We start from the raw sequence: 20,789 nt of genomic DNA, 5'->3' as shown, positions 1-20,789 counted from the left end.
GAATAAGGATAGTTTTTCACCCTACCCTTTACCCAGCACGTATATAACCCCATTTGCTCAAGAGAAGAGAAGAAGGCGTTTTCATCCCTTGAGGAGACCTTTTGACTCGGATCCGGGAGGTGATTGAACTCGGAGAATCGGGCGAATTCGATGGAAGGGGGGTGGTTTGGCGGGTTACTGATTCCCATCCACCCTTATCACACGCTCTTTCTGACTTAAAAAAGGGGGGCCATATATCATTTTTAAGTCGTACGTAGCTGAAGGGAGGTTATCTAGTTCATAACTACGCAGTTTGATAATAGCCGTCGCGGGACTCCTTTTTAGCCCCTGAAAACCCGAAGTCAAAATCTGTAGATTATAAGGGAGCTGAATCAATTTTCAGCCCTGTCCCTCCCAATGCTTAAGAAAATCAAACGATTGTTTTTTCATGTTACCTTTTACCGTGTAGGCAGTCCTTGTAATATAACTGGCAAGCAATGCCTAGAACCCAAACACCATAATGCTATGGAATCTATGACCATCATTGGTCTTTATGCTAGCGGAAAACGAAGTGAGAGATAGAAAAGGAGCAGAGGAAGATGCATAGGATATGAGGCATAGACATGAGAGAGATAAGGTCGCCAACGTGGCGCTGTGTACCAAGGCCAACTTAAAGAGCGAACTGAAGATGTCGAAACAGGCTATAATGGCATGCAGTGGACTCCTGACAGCTGAAAAGAGCGAAGGTCTCTTTGTCCTTGTTCTGCAGGAGAGGTTTGTCAATGAGACGCAAATTTCGATAAAACAAAACATTAACACTAAATCTATGCCTCGTTAAAACAGCAAACATGTAGATACGCGAGTATGCATTCGCTTTAGAAGAGTCCATATCCGGGACATCTCTATGCAAGGACCAGCCCAGGAGACTTAAAACCCCAAAAACGCCAAAACACCACGCTATGCCATGACAATCGTTGCGAATAAAGGGAGCCCAACGGTTCATCAACGGGTCGGGTCATAAGATTTCGGCCCAGTTGCTTTTAAAGAAAGGTCATTTATCGGAATCCCCGGAGTCGTCACCTCCCTCACTACCAGTCGCAGAATTGCCGCTGTCGGGACCCCCAGTCAAAGTGCCGTCGGAGCTCTTAGCTCTGCGTTCACCGGTGTTTGGCTCTTTCTCGGGAACTTTGACTTCTGTGTCTTCGTCTGTCTCGACTTCTGTGTCGTCTTCGGGAGTGTCAATTCCCCTTGGCGTTTCAACCACGGCATCTGGATCGACCCTCAATTGGATTGAAATGACGTCATCTCTGTTGTCGCCCCTGACTGAGATACCGACGGTCACGTCCTGCAGGATACGACGCTTGCGCTCTCTCGCAGAGCGACGGACGCCGGATCGAACAGGGTCTTCGTCGTCGTCGTCGTCGTCGTCGCTAGGGTCGGCGGGTCGTTTGCTTCCAGTGCTATGGCGGGAAGAGGACCTTGACGAAGCTCTCAAGCATGCCCGAGTGGCCGGGTTAACACCGCCAGGTGAGGCCATGACAGTACCAGAGGTCTCAGTACCTGGCGTTGGAGCTACGGACGATTGAGAGGACGAGGAGAAATCGTCATCGAGAAGACGGGAGAAGGCGAAGTCGATGTCCCCACGGCACTTTGTCAACACTGCCCTGATTGTATCGTAATCAAGGAAAGGAAGGGCTTCAGCAATCGTGCTGATCTTCCATGGCTCAGCCAGGGTCAGTGGTGTCGGCAAAGTCTGCGTTGCAACAGAATGGCTTCGAGCGTTTGCAGCATTCTTGTTGCCCTCCTTGACGACTTGAGCGTCAGCTCCATTTTTATCGAGTCGTCTGGGGAGGCTTGGTAGCCCTTCACGAGGGGCATCCAGGCGTCTGACTGACGAGTAGTGTTGGTACTCCTATCAAAAAAAAAAAAAAAAAAAAGGGTCATTTAACCATGGCCTGCAGGTAATACTGTTTCAAAAAGAATAGTAAGAGGGCGTACGTGGTATGCGAGATGGACGGTCTCCCTGTCGGGATCCACGTCGTGGAGGTTGCTGGTGAACTCCTGCACCGTGTCGGCCTGGTACACAACGATATCTCGTGCGTAGGCCTGACAGAATGCCTGGAGCTCAAAAGCACCACCCCACTCGTGCGGCTCGCCCATCTTCGAAAGCATCTCCTCGAACTTGGAGTTTATCCTGTCCACGCTTGGGGTGGAGCCAACACTACTGAAAGATCTGTTTGCCTGCCTGGAGGCCTCTCTTGTGGAACGAGGGCGGTCTGGACCGAGATCTACGAAATGTATGAAGGAGTCTCGGTGCTTGCGGATGTGGTCTACCAGTCGCTGGCGGACCTTGTCGTGGTGATCTGGGGTTCCGTAAAGCTGGTCTGAAAGGGAATAGAATAGGCAATTGCCTGGAGAAGGTCCGGTTAGTAGGAAGGGGGGTAAAAAAAAAAAACAAATCACGGCTAAGATCTCAACGAGGGAAACGTGAGAAATATTGTTGCGTACCATCTCCCTGGATATCGGCTGCATAACAATTTAGTCTTTCAAGGCGTTCCTTCAGACGCCGATCGGACTCCTCCACAGTCGAGTTTCTGCGCGAGGAGCGAGCACTCAGGCCAGCGGATCGTGCATTAAGCCTTGAACGGGCCATAATAGGCACAATCCTAGTGGCAGGAGGCAAAGTTGTGTCAGCCATATTTGCGGAAGTGTGACTTGCAGCAGCGGCATTGGAGGAGAATCTGCAACGAGGGAACTAAGGGCTCCCTCAAAACATGCCAGAATAAAAATAAAAATAAAAAAAATTGAGATAAGTATAGTTCTTCCAAAATAAAAAAACAAAAGGAAAAAAAAATATAAAAAAAGAAAAAAAAGGGTAGATATCAATCGACAAAGAAGTTGAGAAAAAAAAGACAAAAAAAAAAAAAAAAAGATGTGGAAGAGAAGCCGATTGAGCCTCCCCGGCAAGAAGTGAGGTTTTTGAGAGGGAGAGGGAAGAGAGAAAGAGGAAAGGGCGAAGGAGGGTGTGGGGGAGGTCAGGAAGGCTTAAAGGGGGAAGGAGAGAAGGGGAAAGAGAGAGGAAAGAGAGGAAAGAGGAGAGGTTGAAGAGGGAAGGAAAAACACGAAAATTGACGTGTTAGCAACAGGCAGGCGCGACTTTTCCCTTTTCCCCCCAACCCAAATTAGTTCAGAAACGGGTAAGGGCTAAAAAAAAAGAAAAAAAAAAGGAAGAAAAGAAAGAAGGAACAAGCAAGTTCTTGGCGTCATCGTCCACTCTTTCCGTGAAACTTCGCTGGAATTGGGAAGGTGCTTACCGGGAGCTCGCGGAGGAAGAAGGTTAATCCAAGCAATGTGGTTGGCGGAAGTGCCGACAGATTGTCGCAGTCGACCAATGGGAGGCGGGAATAAGCGCGGATGGTCGGGGTGTGGGGCCGAGTGGCGGCTATCCTTTCGGTGGTACGGAAAGAAACATATGTGAAGTACAGAGTATGTATGTTGAGTCTAAATGAAAGGGAGAGTGTAAAAGTGAAGGACTTGTCACGGATAAATTGAATCTCAAGAATCTCGCAAAGCAAGGAAACTCGAGAAGGAAGGGAAGAAAGAAAGAAAGAAAGAATGAATGAATGACAATGAAGAAAAAAAAAATGAAGGAAGGAAATTAGAGGAGAGAGCCGAGTTGTGAAGCAAAATTATAAAAACACCATCATTCAATCCTCATTGTGATGCCAACTAGTCATGAATGGGTGCTCACTTATATTGAGCATGCTGCTACAGCAGTGAGCGTACAGCTGCCCGTCATATTGTCATATACCATATAATATTGTGGCCCTATTCGCCCCTATTCAACACAGCACAATACTTACTCCCCATTTGCAAACGCCCATTGACCCTTGACTTATGACAAGCTCCATGAAAACATGTCCACAGTAAAGCCACGCGGCCTGACGTTGCCTGGATGTTTAGAGATGCCATACAACAGCATTGGAATATATCCTCTTGTAGGCCGTGATGCAGCACCCAAATTGAGTATTTCTTTTTCTTTTTCTTTTTTTTTTTCTTTCTCACAGAGCAGAATGGCTAGGCAAATCCCTGCTCTAGCTCTCGAATAGATTTCAATGGATATTCCATCATTTTTGAGCCACGGCAACCCATGCATGCTAACATTAACACCCAAAAATCAACCATGTAACCAGCATTTTTGCATGTTTTGAGAAGCCTTCTCCTTCGGAAGAAATATCCTGATGGCTGGTTGACAAAAGCATAGGATTGTGGTGAACATGGGAGGAGTAAATAAAAAAAAGTGGTTAACATCGCAAAGTAGAGAGGAGCTGTCATATAGCAAGCCTGTGGCATTTGTTTCTATGATGGCTATCCGGCCCCAGGTGTCACAGCTCCTTTGCGGAAGCAGATCGGTCTTGGCTTGCAACTGAGGGACATCTCCACGCACGCGGGTTTGGTTACAGAAGAGTAGACGCAAGTTTCAGCTTTGTGAGAAGATGTAGGACCCTGGGCTGGGATCAGGTGAGACAGGAGAGGAGAGATACTAGAACCGATCAGTTCAAGGTATACTGATAATACAATAATCCAACGCAAAACGAGTCTATAAATGGATAGTCAGGACTGCACTTCGGCGCTAGACTGATCCCGGTCGACTAGAAGAAGCCCTACTGTAGAACGACGCAGATGAAGCGAGTATCATGTGCGGGTATCATTTACACATTATTGGTATCCGCTACTGAATCCATTTTTGGCCCTGACTAGAGCCATCCCGGTATGACAACAGGTTCGTCTTCAGTTCAGACGGAATTCGCGTGCAGCATACCTACCAACAGGTTATCTCGCCGACGACCAGCTGACAATGTTGGTCGTCGCACAACAGGCGATGGGCCGCCAGACCGGAATCGGCCATGGCTGGACATCAGCGAACGACGTCGAAAAGAAAAAAACAAACATCCCCTGAGTAGGCTCACGTCGCCATACCTGCTGACAGTATTCCCGAACGATCAAGGCTTCGTACGAAATGAAAAAGACATTGGGATCCTAGCTCTCTAGATAAGGAGCTTGGTGATCTAGAAGCCTGCTACCTAAAATACTAATAGACATCATAGCTCCCCTCGATACCCCTTGCTTTGTGTCCCCGTGGGCCAAGGTATCACAGCTACCTCAAATATCCTTATCCGTCGAAACCTAGCCATCCCGGAAAACTTGGGAGTCGCTTGGTGGATCGATATTTCGCTTGGAGGGTCGCACCCGAGACATGAATCTTTTTTACCTTTCTTTTTTTTCTTTCTTTTTCTTTTCTTTTTTTCCCCCTTGTTTGGCTGGATAGGAGGTGGCTTTTCGGCCTTTAATTCGCTGATTTCTGCGTGGGAGACGCGATATGCATGCCTTGGAGATTTACGGCTTTTGGGATTTGTTGGCTTATTCCGACAATATTTTTTTTTTAAACCTCTGCTTTAACGAGGGTGGGACGGGGCATGGCTGTTTCTCAGAAGCTTCTCCGCAGTGAACAATGGAAGAACCCACAATAATACGGAGTACATAGCTAGTGCCGGCACTCTGATATAGTTAACGACGAAACCCGGAACACGCCCCTCACGAGTCACGCCCTTCGCCGCTCTTTCACTGTCGAGCTTCTTTCATTTTTTTCATTATTCTTTTACTTTCTCTTCAAGGATTCAGTGCTTGAATTATCTCGACAGAGCTTTATCCCTGCCTGATCCCAGACAATGGCGTCCAACAAGATCGTTATCATAGGGTGAGCTCTCCGCCGTGCTGCACGTTAGCCGGAGCCGAAAACGCATCGCTTACCCGGAGTCTAGGGGAGGCGTGATCGGATTGACTACCGCATACCTACTCTCCAAGGATAAATCCAATGTTATTACAGTTGCTGCAAAGCATATGCCCGGCGATTACGATGTTGAATATTGCTCTCCATGGGCCGGCGCAAACTTTCTGCCGTGAGTTGGCCCGAGAAGCTCTAGTCCCTTCACGACATATACCTTGCTCCGGTCTGATATAATCCGCTCTTGGTTGCAATTTTGCTAATTCGGGGCTTATACATAGTGTAGGAGCTCCGGGTAGCGCTCATGCGAAATGGGAGGCCAATACGTGGCCTGTATTTGAGGACCTGGCGCGGAATAATCCCGAAGCAGGAATTCACTTCCAGGGTGAGACTTTACCACTGCGGCGGTTTAGCAACGACAGAAGCACTGAGCTGCATTTTTTAGATTCTATTATATACAATCGCCTCAAGGACGCCAGCTCTGACACTGCTGTCTGGTTCAAAGAGCTGATCAACCCGAACCCTTGGTACAAAGACATTGTCCCCGACGTATGCAAATATACAAACCGCGCTCCCTCCCCCCCCCGGCTCTCCAGCCAAGCTGACACCCACCATTCTTAGTTCCGCCCCATACCCAAGGAGAAATTACCCCATGGATTTGACAATGGCTCCTGCTTTACCTCTGTTTGCCTCAATGCGCCGGTCTACCTTGCGTGGCTCGTCTCACAGTGTCGTAAGAATGGCGTAGTCTTCAAGCGTGCTGTTTTCACGCATATTGTCGATGCAGCCGGTGCTCACCACTCTGGTCAAAAGGCCGATGTCGTCGTCAACTGCACTGGTCTATCTTCCAAGTATCTGGGCGGTGTTGAGGATCAAAAAATGTATCCAGCCCGTGGACAGGTGATTGTCGTTCGTAACGAAGTTCCAGCGATGTACTCTGTATCGGGAACCGACGACGGTCCTAACGAGGCTGGATATATCATGATGAGGGCAGCCGGTATTTTTTTTTTTTTTTTTTCTTTTTTTTTTTTTCTTTTTTTTAACATCTACCAAGCGAATCTCTGAAATCACCTCGGATTGAAGGATCCCAGCTAACTCTCACAATTTAGGTGGTGGAACAATCCTAGGGGGCTGCTACCAACGGCACAACTATGAAAGCCAACCGGACCCTAATCTCGCCATCCGCATCATGAAAAGATGTGTTGCTCTTTGCCCCGAACTAGTCGGCAAAGACGCCAACGGCAATCAGCGCGGTATAGAAGCCCTTGATATCGTCCGACACGGCGTCGGCCTGCGGCCTCTTAGAGAAGGAGGTCCTCGAGTGGAGCGTGACAACATCGGCGGCGTTTCTGTCATACACAACTACGGCCACGGAGGGTTCGGGTATCAAGCTTCATTCGGTACCTGCGCTGATGCGGTCGCGCTGGTCGAAAAGGCACTGGATGAGAAGAAGCGCAGGGCTAGACTATGATTTAGATGGGGTTGATTGTTTCATATAACTAGTTAGCTTAGACCTGTTTCTTTTATTAACTAATGGCTTTAGGGTTCAATTGTTTTCCAAATCTTTTTGCTAAGCATTGTTCTAAACATTAGTTAGTCCAGCAAAGGTAAACTTTCATTCACCACATGAGTAGAAAACATCTTCGACGAGTTTTTCTTATACAGATGTGAGACCTTCCTGGGATGCCACTCTCTCACTTCGGCATGCCACCCCGCAAAGAAACTTTTTCACGATCGACGGCAACGCGGAACTGTAACCGGCCAGCTTTTGAATACTTTTTCCTTTTTTCCTCCCGACCCTGGCTCGGCTTTGCGGTTCGACAAGGATAAGACGGGCAAGGTGTATTCCGCTGTGCGCTAAAAACGAGAAAATATTTTGAGCTCCGTCTGGTGAGACGGGGCGTGATCGCGAGAAGTTTATTTGTCCTGCGATGTCCGTCCGACAAGGCAGTTTGAGAAGCTCATATTAATTAAATAGCAGCCCTCTGGACCTCTTATCGGGTTTAGAATTCAAATTACTTTCTGCCCTAGTGCTCTGTCCTGGGAGGTTTAGTTATTTGCCAGCTTGAAAGCCGTTGTTTTCGTAGCTGTTAACTGAGCTCCCCATACTGATAACTTTTGAGGAATTTGATCCTTAAACCTTTTTTTTTTTTTTTTTTCCCTTCTCTCTGATTTATTTTGACTCCCGGGGAAGTGGATCCAACACTGTGCAAGAGCTCTACAGAGCCTTTTTTCTTTTGACTCATCGAGTTGAATCGGCTCTCAATCTCCTCCGTGCATTGAGAGTAACATGGCAGCCTCTGTCAAGATGCCAGAAGAGCAATTGAAACCCCCGCTCTCCAAACAATCCACGCAAGAGCATATCCAAGAGTCTCCTGCCAATGGTATGGAGGACTCTGAACCCGGTGACGAGCCCAGTCTGGCCGAAATCAACCGGATATACAGGTATGCCACTTGCACCTGAACAAAACACACAACCCCCGCGCGCCGGGCAAAGTGTGCGTCTTCAGACCTAACCGACCGATCTGATTTCTTCTGCCTACAGAAAACTCGACTGGCGCATAATACCGCCGTTCTGGGTGCTTTACTTCCTATGCGCATCCATCAGATCCACCGTCGGTCTCTCGCAGACCATGAATATTGCAGAGAAGCATGATCTCGGGTCCGTTCTGCAGATGACCCCGCACGAGATTTCTACGAGTCTGGCGCTGTTCTACGTGTGCTACGTCGTCTTCGACCTTCCCTCCAATTTGATCATGACGAGACTCAGCCCGAGAGTCTGGATGAGTCGGATCGTCATTGGCGTGGGGGTCATTGGAAGCTGTATGGCTGCCGCGAAGGCAGCATGGTCGCTGTAGTACGTGTGATCCGTTATATATAATACCGTTCGCACTAACTTGGGTTGATACAAGTCTTCTCCGCCTCCTCCTTGGAGTCGTGATGGCTGGACTATGGCCTGGCATGGCGTACTACCTCACGCTTTTCTACCCGCCATCGCGCACCGGCAAGCGAATTGGCTTCTACTTCACAGCAGCACAGGTCTCAGCGGCCGTGGTCGGCCTGGTATCTGCCGGATTCCAGAAGATGGACGGTGAAAGGGGTATTGTTGGTTTCCGATGGATGTTTCTCATCTACGGGATCTGTGGTACCGCGACGGGAATTTCACTGCTCTGGTGGCTTCCAGAACGACCCTTGCCGCCCGGTGAATCACCCAGTCCCCGGTCAAAAGTGTCCAGGTGGCTGCCACAGACGCCGCCCGCATTGACGGGAAGAGATGCGGAGGTACACTACCGCGACCTAAAACGTATTTATCACCGGACACAGTGGACGCTCTCGGATCTTGGTCGTGTCCTCATGGACTGGCGCATCTGGCCGTTATTGATCATGTACTTCGGCGTCGTCGGCGTAGGAATAGGCGTACAGAGCTACGGGACGGTGATCATTCGTGCCACTAATCCCAAACTCACAGGCGTCGAGCTCAGTCTCCTCTTCGCCCCTATCTGGATCGTACGTACCCTGAAATCTTTCCCATATATATGAACCCCCCCTTTCTCTTCCCCCAATGAAAAAAAGAAACAAGCAACTTACCAACTAACCCAACCCCCCCAAAAAAAAACAAAAACAGACCGACCTCCTCTCCATCCTCCTCATCACCCCTCTCTCCGACCGCTTCCACCACCATCGCGCCCTCTTCTTCTCCCTCCCCGCCACCCTCCAGATCCTCGGCCTCCTCCTGACCACCTACGCCGGCAACCCCAGCACCACCCCCTGGCCGCGCTACGCGGGCCTCCTCATCGTCGGCTTCGGCCTCGGCCCCACCGTCCCCATCACCATGACCTGGACAAACGAGGTCTTCCAGCCCCGCCACGGCGAAGTCGGCGTGGCCGCTGCGTCCGCCGTGGTGTCCGGCCTGGGCAACCTGGGCAGCATTGTGAGCACGTATGCGCTGTACGCGGGTTGGGAGAGTGATCGGCTGGCGAGCGGGGCGAGCCAGTATCGGAAGAGTAACTGGGTTATGATTGGGATGTTGGTGGGGAGTATTTTGGCGGCGGTGGTGATGGAGGTGTTGTTGAGGGTTGTGGATGGGAAGAAGGGAGGTGCTGAGGTTGATGGGGATGGAGCGGCGAGGAGGGAGTCGAGGCAGAGGGGACTGGAGGGAGTGTGGTTTTTGAAGTGGAGGAAGAAGTGAGAAGAAGAAAGAAAGAAAAAAAAAAAAGAGAAAAGAGAAAAAGAAAGGGAGAAAGCTGAGCTGCGGGACTTCGCCGAACTCACCCGCCTTCTGACGATCCCCTGCTGCCCGAATCGATTCATATGGAGTACATTCCTGGGATTTTGCAGGCTGCAGCGTCACGCCTAAGTGTGCTCTACGTCTCCTGTTTGAAAGATGATATTGATTTTCACCGAAAGTGAAATCTTCGTGTTTATATAAGACCCTACGCGTAACCAAAAAAAAAAAAAAAGATATGTTAGAAGTCTCCATTGAAGGGGCATCGCTGATGAGATCGAATCATCCTACTACGAACAAACTTCTCAATCACCATGGCTACCACGGGCAAATTGCAGAAGTGATCCGTCATTATCTGCATGAAGATTGCACATTTTGAAAATTAAACCAGACCGAAGAGCTCTTGTGGCGCAATGGTTGAATTCAGGATATTCTGAGGGAATCACAATTCCATCAAGTTGATTAAGATCCAGCACAAACTCCCAACAACCTAGTGTCCCATGTAGTGATAGAAGTACAAACCGCGCACCAGACATGCACCACCATCCCAATGCATGATATGTATATATATACTCAAAACAGTCATGAAACCTCGAAAAGGATGTCAGATTGATCGAATGGGCGATTCTGCGTTTGGGAGACCCAGTGGCATGCGTACTCGAATAGTACTCCGCGAGTGTTTACTAGATGTTTACCAGCAATACTCGTGTCGATAGAATTCACATTCCCACCGAAAGTGATTGCAATTTGGTATTTCTCCAGTAATTCTCGGTTCCTTTTTTTTCTTTCTTTGCTTGAATCCAGCCACGGTGGGCTTCTTTCAAAAAAAAAGAGAAAAAAATTGAAAAGGAACATGGCTCATCTGGAAACATGCTTGACATGGATCCGTCAGAGCGCAGTTCAAAAAAACGCAAAGCGCGGTCAAATGATCGAATCTGCACATCGGGGAAAAGAATAACAAAGTGGGGACACAGTGATTAGGAGGGGAAGATGGAGTGTATGGGTTAAGAATAAATGTGATCATGGGCGTCAGGGCAAAAACGTGTGGGGTGAGAAATATATATAACAAAAAGCGAACAAGTCTAATTATAAGTGATTGACACTCATGCCTAGTCGCCAGTCTCCAAATCGTGACGCCAGTGGGGTATAAGGGAAAGCAAAGGACAAGATTTAAGAAGCACCGCAGAGCTAAAGAGAGAGAGAGAGAGCCATGTCAGCGTGAGCCTGGGAAAGATGTATCTGATGTAGTCAACTTACAGTTTCGACAATAATGCCGGTGATCTGATAAGGATCGGCATTACTGGCGGGTCTTCTGTCTTCAAAGTATCCCTTGCCGTCCTTGGCGACCTGGCGAGGAATGCGAATGCTGCCACCACGGTCGGCAACACCCCAGCTGAACTTGTCGATGCTGCCGGTTTCATGGCGTCCGGTGAGGCGGTCTTCGTTACCTTCACCGTAGACAGCAATGTGCTCGAAGTGGCGGGTTTCGAGTTTCTTCATAGCAGCCTCGATGACCTTCATACCGCCCTCGTTACGCATAGCCTCGGTGGAAACGTTGGTGTGGAGACCAGCACCGTTCCAATCGCCAGGAATGGGCTTTGGAGCGAATGAAATGATAGCACCGAATTCTTCAGCGACACGGTTGAGGAGGAAACGAGACATCCAGAGCTGGTCACCGACTACACGCAAAAATCCAATTTAGTTGCCAACATATATGAAAAAGGTCTAATGGGAGTGGAAACTCACGGTCGATGCCTTCACAGGGGCCAACCTGGTATTCCCACTGAGCAGGCATGACTTCGGCGTTGATGCCAGAGATGTTGATGCCAGCATAGAGACAGGCCTTGTAGTGGGCCTCTACGATGTCACGGCAGTGGACCTTGCCGGTACCAACGCCGCAGTAGTATGGTCCCTGGGCGCCTGGAAAACCACCCTTGGGCCAGCCATATGGCCAGCCGTCGGGGCCAAGGAGGGTGTACTCCTGCTCCAAACCAAACCAGAAATGTTCATGGGCATTAGCTCGCATTAACCGAGCGGCCTCGTGGCGGTAGTTGTACTTGTTAGGGGAACCATCGCTGTCCCAGGTCTCGCAGAGAACCAAAATGTTCTCTCCTCGTCGGAAGGGGTCTGGGAAGATGGCAACGGGGCGAAGGTAGACATCGGAGTTGTCTCCGGGAGCCTGACCTGTTGATGAACCGTCGAAGTTCCACTCTGGAAGCTCGTCTGCGGATTTTACGACCTTGTTGACGGTCTAAAAAAAAAAAAAAAAAAAAAAAAAAAGATTCGATCAGTCGGAACCACTCCGAAACAGAACATTTGGGTGGCGATGACTCACCTTGGTTTTTGATCGAACACCGCCGCAAGCATCAATCCAGATGTATTCCGCCATGATCTTACCCCGCTGATCGAGTTCCATGTATTTTTTTAACTATATCCAGTGCATGTCAGTGAATTGGTGTAGGGTGAGCGAGTTCAAGCCGAATCGAGGGCAACGTACGTTCTCCGCATTGGAGATATGAGTTTTGGGAGCCTAATTGCAGATAAGAATTGTTAGTCCGGTCTCGCGTCAATTCGTGCAACAGGCACACACATGGGGAGGTAGAGAGAGAGAGAGAGAGTCTGGACGTACCATGGTGACTGATGATATGTAGGTCGAGGCCGTGACTGACTGCACAGTGGGCACTACTGTTCAAGCAAGAGTGGATGGAGGGGCAATCAAGAGCGATGTTCAGAAGCGACTGGTCGAGAGCAATAAGCCTTACTTCGAAAGAAGAAAAGATGGAGAGGAGATTTGAAGCAGATGCAACACAAAGAATCGAGGGATATCACCAAGAAGGGAATAAAAGGGAAAAAGAAAAAAAAAAGGTTGAGGAAATAATGTGGAGAGAAGTCGGAGGAAGAAAAGAAGGGAAGAAGAAGATTTTATGCAAAACCGCGGGACTCGCTGGCTGGGCAAAAAAGATAAAGAGCAGGAAGCTGTGTGGGATCAGGTTTTTTCCCTCGGGACATTACCGTCACCGTAATACCCGCAATGCGTGGCTGTATCACTTGTTCCGCGCTAAAGTTTAAATCCCTCAGCTGGACTTGCGGCGGTGCACTGCCAAATTTAGCAGCAGCCGAGCGATTCTCGGGCAGAACAGGAAGCTAAGTCACGTGTTTGCGGGCACCATCCGTGGCTGGAGAGTCGTTCTTTCGTCATTTTGTGTGTCTCGGGCATTCCGAGATCGCTGAGGCATTAAATCATCAGCGCGGGGACGGCCGACTCCGTGCTTCACTTCGATGGCATCTGACTGCATATTTATTCTTTACGAGATCATGCCTCATTTGCGTTGTCTGCGCTCGAGGTTTGCAACAGGGGAAGCCGGGAGCGTGTGAAAAGAAATTTGAATCACAGGGAAAATCGAGACCTTTTGTGTGAGTGTGAGTGAGAGAGAGTGTGTGTGGCGCGATCACGCCCTGTGGTGGGCATGTGTGGCAGTTGTTTCAGGACACCGCGATACCGTTCTGTTACAGTATTGAAATACCGAGCGACTCGCATGGCCAAACCCTGATAAGGAATCCGCAGGACTGATAGGCTTATCGGGTGCTTATCAGGAACGAGGGAGCCGCGACTTGCTGACTGGCACCAGGAACAGCCTGGCAATCCCGCAGTGCACACGAATCGCCGTGACAGCGACGTTGCTCCAATACCGCAATTGAACTACAGTACAACAGCGTTGTCAGCAAGACCGGGGATGGAGGCCGTGGCTGCAGAGAGCAACTGGAAAGCTCGAGGAAGCTTTCCTCCCCCCCGGTTTCACCAACTTTGAAAAACATCCAATCCCCGCTGCCCAAATTGACCGCTTCGAGAGCTCTGGACCAGTCTCCATCGGGCAGCAATACACTGGACAGCAAAAAAAAAGGAGAGTTGATCTTCCTTTTTTTTTTTTTTTTTTGTTCCCTCCCTTATCGCGACAGGCGGGTCGAGAGGCCCGGAGTTAAAAAATAAATAAATAAAAAAAAAGAGAAGAAGAAAAAGAAAAGTCCAGCTGCACCAACCCTGCCCAAGCTGGCCCCGTTTCGATTGGATGTTATTCGCCGTCTGGATCGCGTTCCTTATGCAAGGGGCCGATCGCTTATCGTCCGCCAACGGACACGCCATGCCGAATCAGGACTGGTCCCGCCAAGCCTGCTGCCGTCATCGGGTGGAGTCGGGGTGTCGCCGCCAAGCTGTTATGTAAGACGGAAGATCTCGATTCTCCGCCGTATACGGAGTAGGGAGATTTTACCCCAAAACAGGTACTTCCGTCCATGCTTACAATGTAGTTTACTGTCTGCTCCATGCTTCTGTAGTTTTAGTTTTATGGTTGAATTCTCCTGTGTATTTCTTTTTTCTCTGCCAAAAAAAAAAAAAGTCAGATCCTCAACCGATATGTGTGCATCGAACAAACAATTCAAAAAAAAAATAAAAATAAAAAGAATGGTCCCTTGCAAAGCAGGCTGGGGACGAAAGGAGAGGCTCGAATTCAATCTCAAGCCGAAAGATAAACCATCCGCCTTTGATTGGCCGGTTCCCTGTTATCGTCAGCCCTGTTTTCGCTCTTCATTATGTATGTACGGAGTACGGAGTATGTAGTACTGTATGCTTCTTCCCCACACACACACACACTCCTGACTGTCACAAAGTTGAGCTCCCCGCGTGAGACGGAAGTTTCTTCCGGAAGATGCTGGTGCGGGAAGGCTCCGGGGCCGCTCATTCCACCCGTTAAGCGGGCTGCCCGCTTCCCGCTTCAAATCTCGCGGGGTAGTCAAATTCGCTCCCGATGGGGGGGAACTTTGGTGATATAGATGGGGAGATATAAGTTCAATTGGAGATGGTGGGATGGGTGAGCTTCGTCGGCTTGGGAGCTTAAAAAAAAAAAAAGAAAAAGGTTTAGACGCTCTGCTCTCCTCGTGGAGCTTCTTCCTCATTGAAGAGGCAAAAGTTACGAGCCGGGCGATCGGGGATGACCAGGAAAAGGGACATTGGCAGGAAGTCCAGGTCATCCAAAAGTGTGTCATCCGAGGTCTTCGAACCTGTTACTAACATAAGTAACTTACATACGTAGAGCTGCTGGCCTTTTTTTTTTTTTTTTTTTCCCAGTATGATGATGGATCACCCAGTGGCCCGCAGGCCATGAAGCTGGATTAGTTATACAGCCTCAGAATCAGGCAGCGAGCCTCGTTCGAATAACCAGGTTTCCTTTACCTGAACCACCGCCGGTGATGTAATTCTCCTCCGTGAAGACTTGGATTTTTTGTCTCTCACTCATCACCTTCTTTTAAACGTATTCCTACCCGGTGAATTACAATGTAGCAAATAACCGTGAATTACACCCAACCCTGGTTTATTCGCTGTAAAGTTAACCTGAAGATGCTAAATGACGTTAGAGATCGAGGGGGATGAAGATATCTCGGGATTGACAAGGAGAGAGGGAAGGCCTAGGTCTAGCGGGGTCCCGTTGTCGTTGACTTTTGCATCTTCTCCAGGATCCAACCCCCGTTTATTTATTTATTTATTTTGGTACCTTTCAGGACATCTAATCTAGCATTAGCAGAGGTCTATCTTGGGGGAAAAAAGCATCCTCTATTTGAAATAGCAACGAGAAGACAACATGCATTTAGTTGGGACGAGCTGACCTTATCCGTCCCATTGCTTGCAGTGGTCAACAGTGCTTCCTGGAACCCCGATTCGCTTAATCTGAAGCTCCTCGAAAACTGGAAGATTGGTTTAAATGGCCAGATGTTCCGTTTTTTATTTTTTTTTGGATCACAGACCATTCTATGAGAGACTAATTCTCGGAACCACTTCCAAGAAAATGTGGGAGTTTGTTTAAATAGGCCATTTCCAGTCCTGGTTTTTGTACGTGCATCCAATGGGAGGAGTCCGGGATATCAGACAACATAAATTGATTATCATAGAGTCGATTCAACAGCTGTCTAGATTTCTCAAGACCATCTCTGAGAGCACGTATCAGATCTCCCCCCGCCGCCATTCCTGAAAAGCATTAGAGCTATAGGGACAGGTCCGGGAGGAACTATAGACCACGGGAAGCTAGCTTCTGAAACTTTACATCCCTGGCAAGATGAGTTTGGGGGTGCATAGGATATATGTACGGCTCAAATTAGTTATGAGCAGCACGAAAGCTATAGAGCAGGGTTAGCAGGCATCCCTGATGCGACTGAAATACCCGCAAAACTGCATTGTGGGTTTCCCTATAGTTTTCCTAACTTTTTCAACACTGACTCCTGTGTCTGAACAAAAGTGATTACGCTCTAAAAGCGCTATTCCAGCATGCAGATGGGCAATGGCAGCCTCGTCTTTTCCATTACCTCCAAATTCTTTAAACCGTACATGATAACTTTCTGGATAGAACCATATGCCCATGCATATTGTTCTGCCAAGAATCCTGCTCCCGTATTGCCAATTGGAGAGCTGATAGGAAACGGGGTTTATTCGCCCGATGAATTGAAGTGGTGTAAGTGGTTTAGGAGGTGGGACAAAATTAGACAGGCAGTACCAATGGATTGATATGGAGATGGCCTTTGCGGGGGTTTAGAACAGAGACAGCATGGAATTGATATCTGAGTAGAGCTTACCAATAATAGTACCGTCCAGTTGCATTCCGCCATCCTTTAGTTATTGTACAAAAGTTCGACCGTGGCTACCGGTCAGGGAAATAATATTATCGGCGGAGGCTTTGTTCTTCAGCCCGCAGCCGCTGGACAAGCTTCTCCCTCAAGAACGGGCTTAATCCGAGTCTACACACCATTAGACATAACACTCTGCTCAAGCGAGAGAGAGGAGAAAACTTACATTCCATTTCTCGTTACAATTCGGTACGTTCCTAAACAGGGTCTGTTAAGATAAAAAAGGTCTTCAAGCAAACACGCGCAATCGGCCAGCCTTGCATGCAGCCATAGAGGTGCAAAAAAACAACATACCACTAGGTTGATAATTCCCATTCCCTTCAATATTTCCATTCCCGTCTACCTCCAAACTTCCGAATATATCTTCCGGCCTAAGGATCCCCGTTAGTCGAAAGATATATATATATATATATATATATATCGAAGTGGGGAAATGTTCTCGATACCAAGCAATTCGTCCGTATTCCGGCGGATTTCTGCTATCCGACACATGAATCCATCCGCCGCGGCCACCGGACCCGACTCCGCCCTGGCCGCTCGCTCCGCCGCTGGAATCGCCTCCCGTCCCACCCCCGCTGCCGTACGCTGGCCTCTTGCGTCGGGGCTGCGGAGAGAAAAACACCCCGCCGGATCCTAAATTTGCGCCCGCCGTAGAGGCCATGACTTGCGCTTGCGATTTGACGTCCGGGTCTTCGTGCGCATGTTCGGAGACGACGGATTGCAGGATGTTAAGAAAACGTGGGTTCTCGACGAATGAACTTGGGGTGGGCGGGAGCTGGGAGGTGGTGCCGATGGCAAGCTCTGGGGTTGGGGGGTTGGCGGGTAGGAGGGAGAGGGTGTGGGTGTTCGGAGAGAGTTGGTTGGCGAATATGTACTTTTTTTTTGTTTTGAGATTGTATCTCTCGATTAGCATTGCTGTGCTGAACGGAGGATTTCGCGAGTGTTTTATTGGAGGTGCGACTTGATGGCGGAGAGCTTACAATGTGAGGATGGCCTTGGAGCGTCGAGGATGGTCTGGTCTGGAGTATCCTTGGGTTCAAGACAGTTCGGCGGAAAGGCCCTAGAATAGAGGAGATGGGTAATTGAGCCATTGTTGGTCGCTGATAAAGGAGTTGGATACTTCAAGTAGAAGAATCGCTGCTGTTGCAAGTAGACAGTTCCCAGCGGAAAAACAAATGTGACGATGACACCGTTAGTTAAACTATGTTGTAACTACTACGCATATCCTTGTGGAGACCGAAAACCACACCGGGCTACCTATAAACTGAGAGGTACTCCATTGACCTTCTCTCACTTTCTACCCATCAAGCAAGCAGCCAAATCCTCCCTCCCTCCCTCCCTCCCTCAGCCTCTCAGGATAGAACCCGTTTTGCCTCGCCGTCTGGGCACCATTCCACTGCCACGTCCCGACGCACCAAAACATGAGTGTCAACAGTCTTTGGTTCAAGTGGAAGAGCTTAAGACTCCCGTGGCGGAGATTTTTCTTGGTCGGTGCGTTTCCCATTGCTCAATCTTTTCTTTTTTAACTAATTTCTCTAACTGCGGCTTCAGGCCAGGATCTGGCCGGCAACACCTTCTGGGAATTCAAGGACGCTGCCAATTCCTCACGGCTCAGGCGCATCGTGAAATACAATCCAAAGACCCATTATGCAGATGTCAAGGTATCACGTAAGTGCCTCATCTCCCTCGAACATACTCGGAGTCGGACCACTGACCAAGCTTGCCCTTAAACAGCGCAATGGCACCAGTGGCTGCGACATGTTCGGCCAGAACCCCCTTCGATAGCAGAACAGCAGCAGGAGCTTGTACGCCAAGAGCAGATCAAGTATCTCGCCAAACTTGCCGATGAACGATGGGCCAGCAAGCCTTCGTATCTCGACAAGCCACAGGAACAGCAGTCGGGACCTGCGATCGAATCGAGAACGCCGGCATACCATACCGGCCCGAAACCAACCGCCGAACAGGCCGGTGTGCGCTCAGCGATCGGTAGCGAAGCCGAACTGCTGCAGCAAGGGACGAAGAAGAAGAAGAGGAAGATAAAGACTAGTCCTTGGGAAGGGGAATCCGGTGCGCCGGGCGAAAAGTGGCAACCGGAGGCGTGGAATCCTTCTGCGGCAAAAAGATAAAAAGAATCTTCTCCCTTGGGGATGTCACAGATTTACCAATTCGACGTATAACCACCAAGTCTACGCGGGGAGCAATCTGCTTCATGTTATGAGTATCAGAAGACGTTCAAAGGCCATTCGAGCCACCATCTTCATTGACCATTTGCCCGTGCTCCACGGGACAAGTGAGACGCATTGACGGCAGTTCGAAAGAAGAAAAACATTGATCAGGCACGGACTTTCTCAGTGCAGCCTTGCAGAATCCCCTCCGCCATCTCTTCCCGATGATCACGTCGGATCATCCGCTTCAAAACTCTCCATTCTTGGTGACAATGATCGCAGACCGGCTACTTCTGCCATGTATGTATGATACTGTACCATAGCGTTTACATACTTCGTGTGTACATTTACTTTGGATAATAAAAGCAGGACTTACTTTACACCTGTTTGCACAGAATCCCGTGAACTTCATGATGCGCCTGGCATATGTATGTATCTGCGCTGCAGGTGCCTTTGGCACTCATCCTGTGATGCGACTTGGTCAACTCCTATTTGATCCACAGACGCTTTTTCTTTTCCCATCGACCACAAATTTGGAAATACATGCAACCCACCGCCAAAGGGAGAATAACCTAAATTCGGAGCTCTTGGGTTACTATGGGTAGTGGCACAACCCCCTCCAGTGGGTAGATCGGTGGCACAAGATCACACCAGGCTATTCAATCTCTCGGTTACCTCGACAGGTTCTCTCTTCCCGTCTGACTCGAATGTGTGTCGCATTTTTCCTACTGCCAGCGAGCCCTAGCACCGATCGAGCGGTGATTCTCTCCCCACCGTTTCATTTAGCCCCCTAGGGTTCTTGTTTTTCCTTTCTAAAGAGTCCTTTTTTGTTTTTTTCTTTTCTTTTTTAGGAGGAATTGCATCTCTATTCTCGAGCTTTGTCCTAGTCTCAAAAGGGCCCAGGCAGGCACCCGTGCATACTTGTACTCCCTTTCTTCCCTGTTTCTTTTCCGCACTTTTCCACACACTATTATTAGAAAATCCAGGGGTGGGGGGAGAGTCCGTCCGTGTGTCTGTTTCCGCTTCATGACTCAGGAGCTCGGCTGCCTTATGGTCAAACAGAGTCAGGCGTACATGCTCTTCATATCAAGCCATGATAAGATACTTTTCCCCTTGCACAAATGCAGGGATTCCGTTCCATGCCCGTGGATTTCTTTTTCTTGACTGTTTGTTTAACTCTTGTCATCCTCCTCGCTTTGTTATCGCGAATATACCATCGGAGAATTAGGCCTCCCTCTCCAATCGAAACAACCTGCATAGCTACGTCAGTGAGACAATCCGAGGCCTCGGGACATAAAGACTCCTTGATCACTAAGCTGTCCACTCTGCACGTATCTAGCCAGGGATTTTTGTGCGCGTATGTGCCGTGAGACCCGCTTTATCTTGTTCAGCTCGTGCAGATGAAATTTATGTATAGGCTGACAGGCATCAGCATGTTTCAAAACCCCTTGCTACAAATGTGTGTACATACATAGTCCTACTTACTTTCATGCAGGGCTAACACGAAAAGAGAACATTCAGCGCTGCTCATATGTATGTACCTATGTGTTGAGGTGATATAAATAGTCCATGCGTACTACATACAATATGTATACGGGAGTGGGAGTGAATCCGTGAGAACAGAACACGATGCACGTTCGGAGTGTTAAACAAAAGGGGGTGGAAGTCAAAGCAGCCTGCATTGGCATCTGCCCAACCCCAATGTCAATGTGCTCCCAAGATTGGAAGACACAGAGGCACATGACAGCACAGTTTCCTCCTCTCTACCTTAAAACACAATACCCTGAATACCCGGGAGGGATAGGCTACTAGGGCTATCATCGATCGGCTACAGAGCATCCCAACGATGTCTTCGGTAATCGTCCCACTATGCATATACTACCCACCGTCCACATCACCATAATTCTACCTACACTTCAAAACTTCTATTTTCAACCCTGGAGAACACTTTTCAGCCATTTCGGAA

General features: G+C 48.9%; 6 protein-coding genes across 6 annotated transcripts; 3 read left to right on the top strand and 3 right to left on the bottom strand.

Annotated features, from left to right (window-relative positions):
- Window positions 1-408: 408 nt before the first annotated feature.
- CIMG_09125 (uncharacterized protein) lies at window positions 409-2,910 on the bottom strand. Its single transcript, XM_001239503.2, has 3 exons — window positions 2,488-2,910; window positions 1,978-2,390; window positions 409-1,891 (listed from the first exon to the last, which is right to left on the bottom strand). The coding sequence occupies exons 1-3, from the start codon at window positions 2,675-2,677 to the stop codon at window positions 1,031-1,033; spliced, it is 1,464 nt and encodes a 487-aa protein (XP_001239504.2). The 5' UTR covers window positions 2,678-2,910; the 3' UTR covers window positions 409-1,030.
- A 2,504-nt stretch (window positions 2,911-5,414) lies between these two features.
- On the top strand, window positions 5,415-7,388 carry CIMG_09124 (D-amino acid oxidase). The gene is made up of 6 exons (XM_001239502.2): window positions 5,415-5,737; window positions 5,802-5,939; window positions 6,046-6,149; window positions 6,210-6,313; window positions 6,386-6,761; window positions 6,874-7,388. Exons 1-6 carry the CDS (start codon window positions 5,709-5,711, stop codon window positions 7,233-7,235), a joined length of 1,113 nt encoding a protein of 370 aa, XP_001239503.1. The 5' UTR covers window positions 5,415-5,708; the 3' UTR covers window positions 7,236-7,388.
- Window positions 7,389-8,054: 666 nt separating this feature from the next.
- Window positions 8,055-9,953, top strand: CIMG_09123 (MFS transporter; the record flags this gene model as incomplete). The annotated part of the gene is made up of 4 exons (XM_001239501.2): window positions 8,055-8,209; window positions 8,310-8,621; window positions 8,677-9,271; window positions 9,390-9,953. The coding sequence occupies 4 exons, from the start codon at window positions 8,055-8,057 to the stop codon at window positions 9,951-9,953; spliced, it is 1,626 nt and encodes a 541-aa protein (XP_001239502.2).
- Window positions 9,954-10,256: 303 nt separating this feature from the next.
- On the bottom strand, window positions 10,257-12,866 carry CIMG_09122 (glutamine synthetase). Its single transcript, XM_001239500.2, has 6 exons — window positions 12,619-12,866; window positions 12,487-12,519; window positions 12,325-12,417; window positions 11,736-12,240; window positions 11,247-11,668; window positions 10,257-11,177 (listed from the first exon to the last, which is right to left on the bottom strand). Exons 1-6 carry the CDS (start codon window positions 12,619-12,621, stop codon window positions 11,160-11,162), a joined length of 1,074 nt encoding a protein of 357 aa, XP_001239501.1. The 5' UTR covers window positions 12,622-12,866; the 3' UTR covers window positions 10,257-11,159.
- A 3,108-nt stretch (window positions 12,867-15,974) lies between these two features.
- CIMG_09121 (uncharacterized protein) lies at window positions 15,975-17,811 on the bottom strand. Its single transcript, XM_001239499.2, has 7 exons — window positions 17,639-17,811; window positions 17,105-17,532; window positions 16,953-17,029; window positions 16,825-16,855; window positions 16,608-16,769; window positions 16,240-16,551; window positions 15,975-16,154 (listed from the first exon to the last, which is right to left on the bottom strand). The coding sequence occupies exons 1-5, from the start codon at window positions 17,747-17,749 to the stop codon at window positions 16,694-16,696; spliced, it is 723 nt and encodes a 240-aa protein (XP_001239500.1). The 5' UTR covers window positions 17,750-17,811; the 3' UTR covers window positions 15,975-16,154; window positions 16,240-16,551; window positions 16,608-16,693.
- Window positions 17,812-17,932: 121 nt separating this feature from the next.
- On the top strand, window positions 17,933-20,478 carry CIMG_09120 (uncharacterized protein). Its single transcript, XM_001239498.2, has 3 exons — window positions 17,933-18,149; window positions 18,210-18,326; window positions 18,393-20,478. Exons 1-3 carry the CDS (start codon window positions 18,080-18,082, stop codon window positions 18,782-18,784), a joined length of 579 nt encoding a protein of 192 aa, XP_001239499.1. The 5' UTR covers window positions 17,933-18,079; the 3' UTR covers window positions 18,785-20,478.
- Window positions 20,479-20,789: the final 311 nt, after the last annotated feature.

Source organism: Coccidioides immitis, assembly GCF_000149335.2.
Source record: "Coccidioides immitis RS genomic scaffold supercont3.5, whole genome shotgun sequence".
NCBI classification, from domain to species: domain Eukaryota; kingdom Fungi; phylum Ascomycota; class Eurotiomycetes; order Onygenales; family Onygenaceae; genus Coccidioides; species Coccidioides immitis.
The sequence above is the reverse complement of the archived record's forward strand: the minus strand, read 5'-3'. Positions and strand labels throughout refer to the sequence as shown.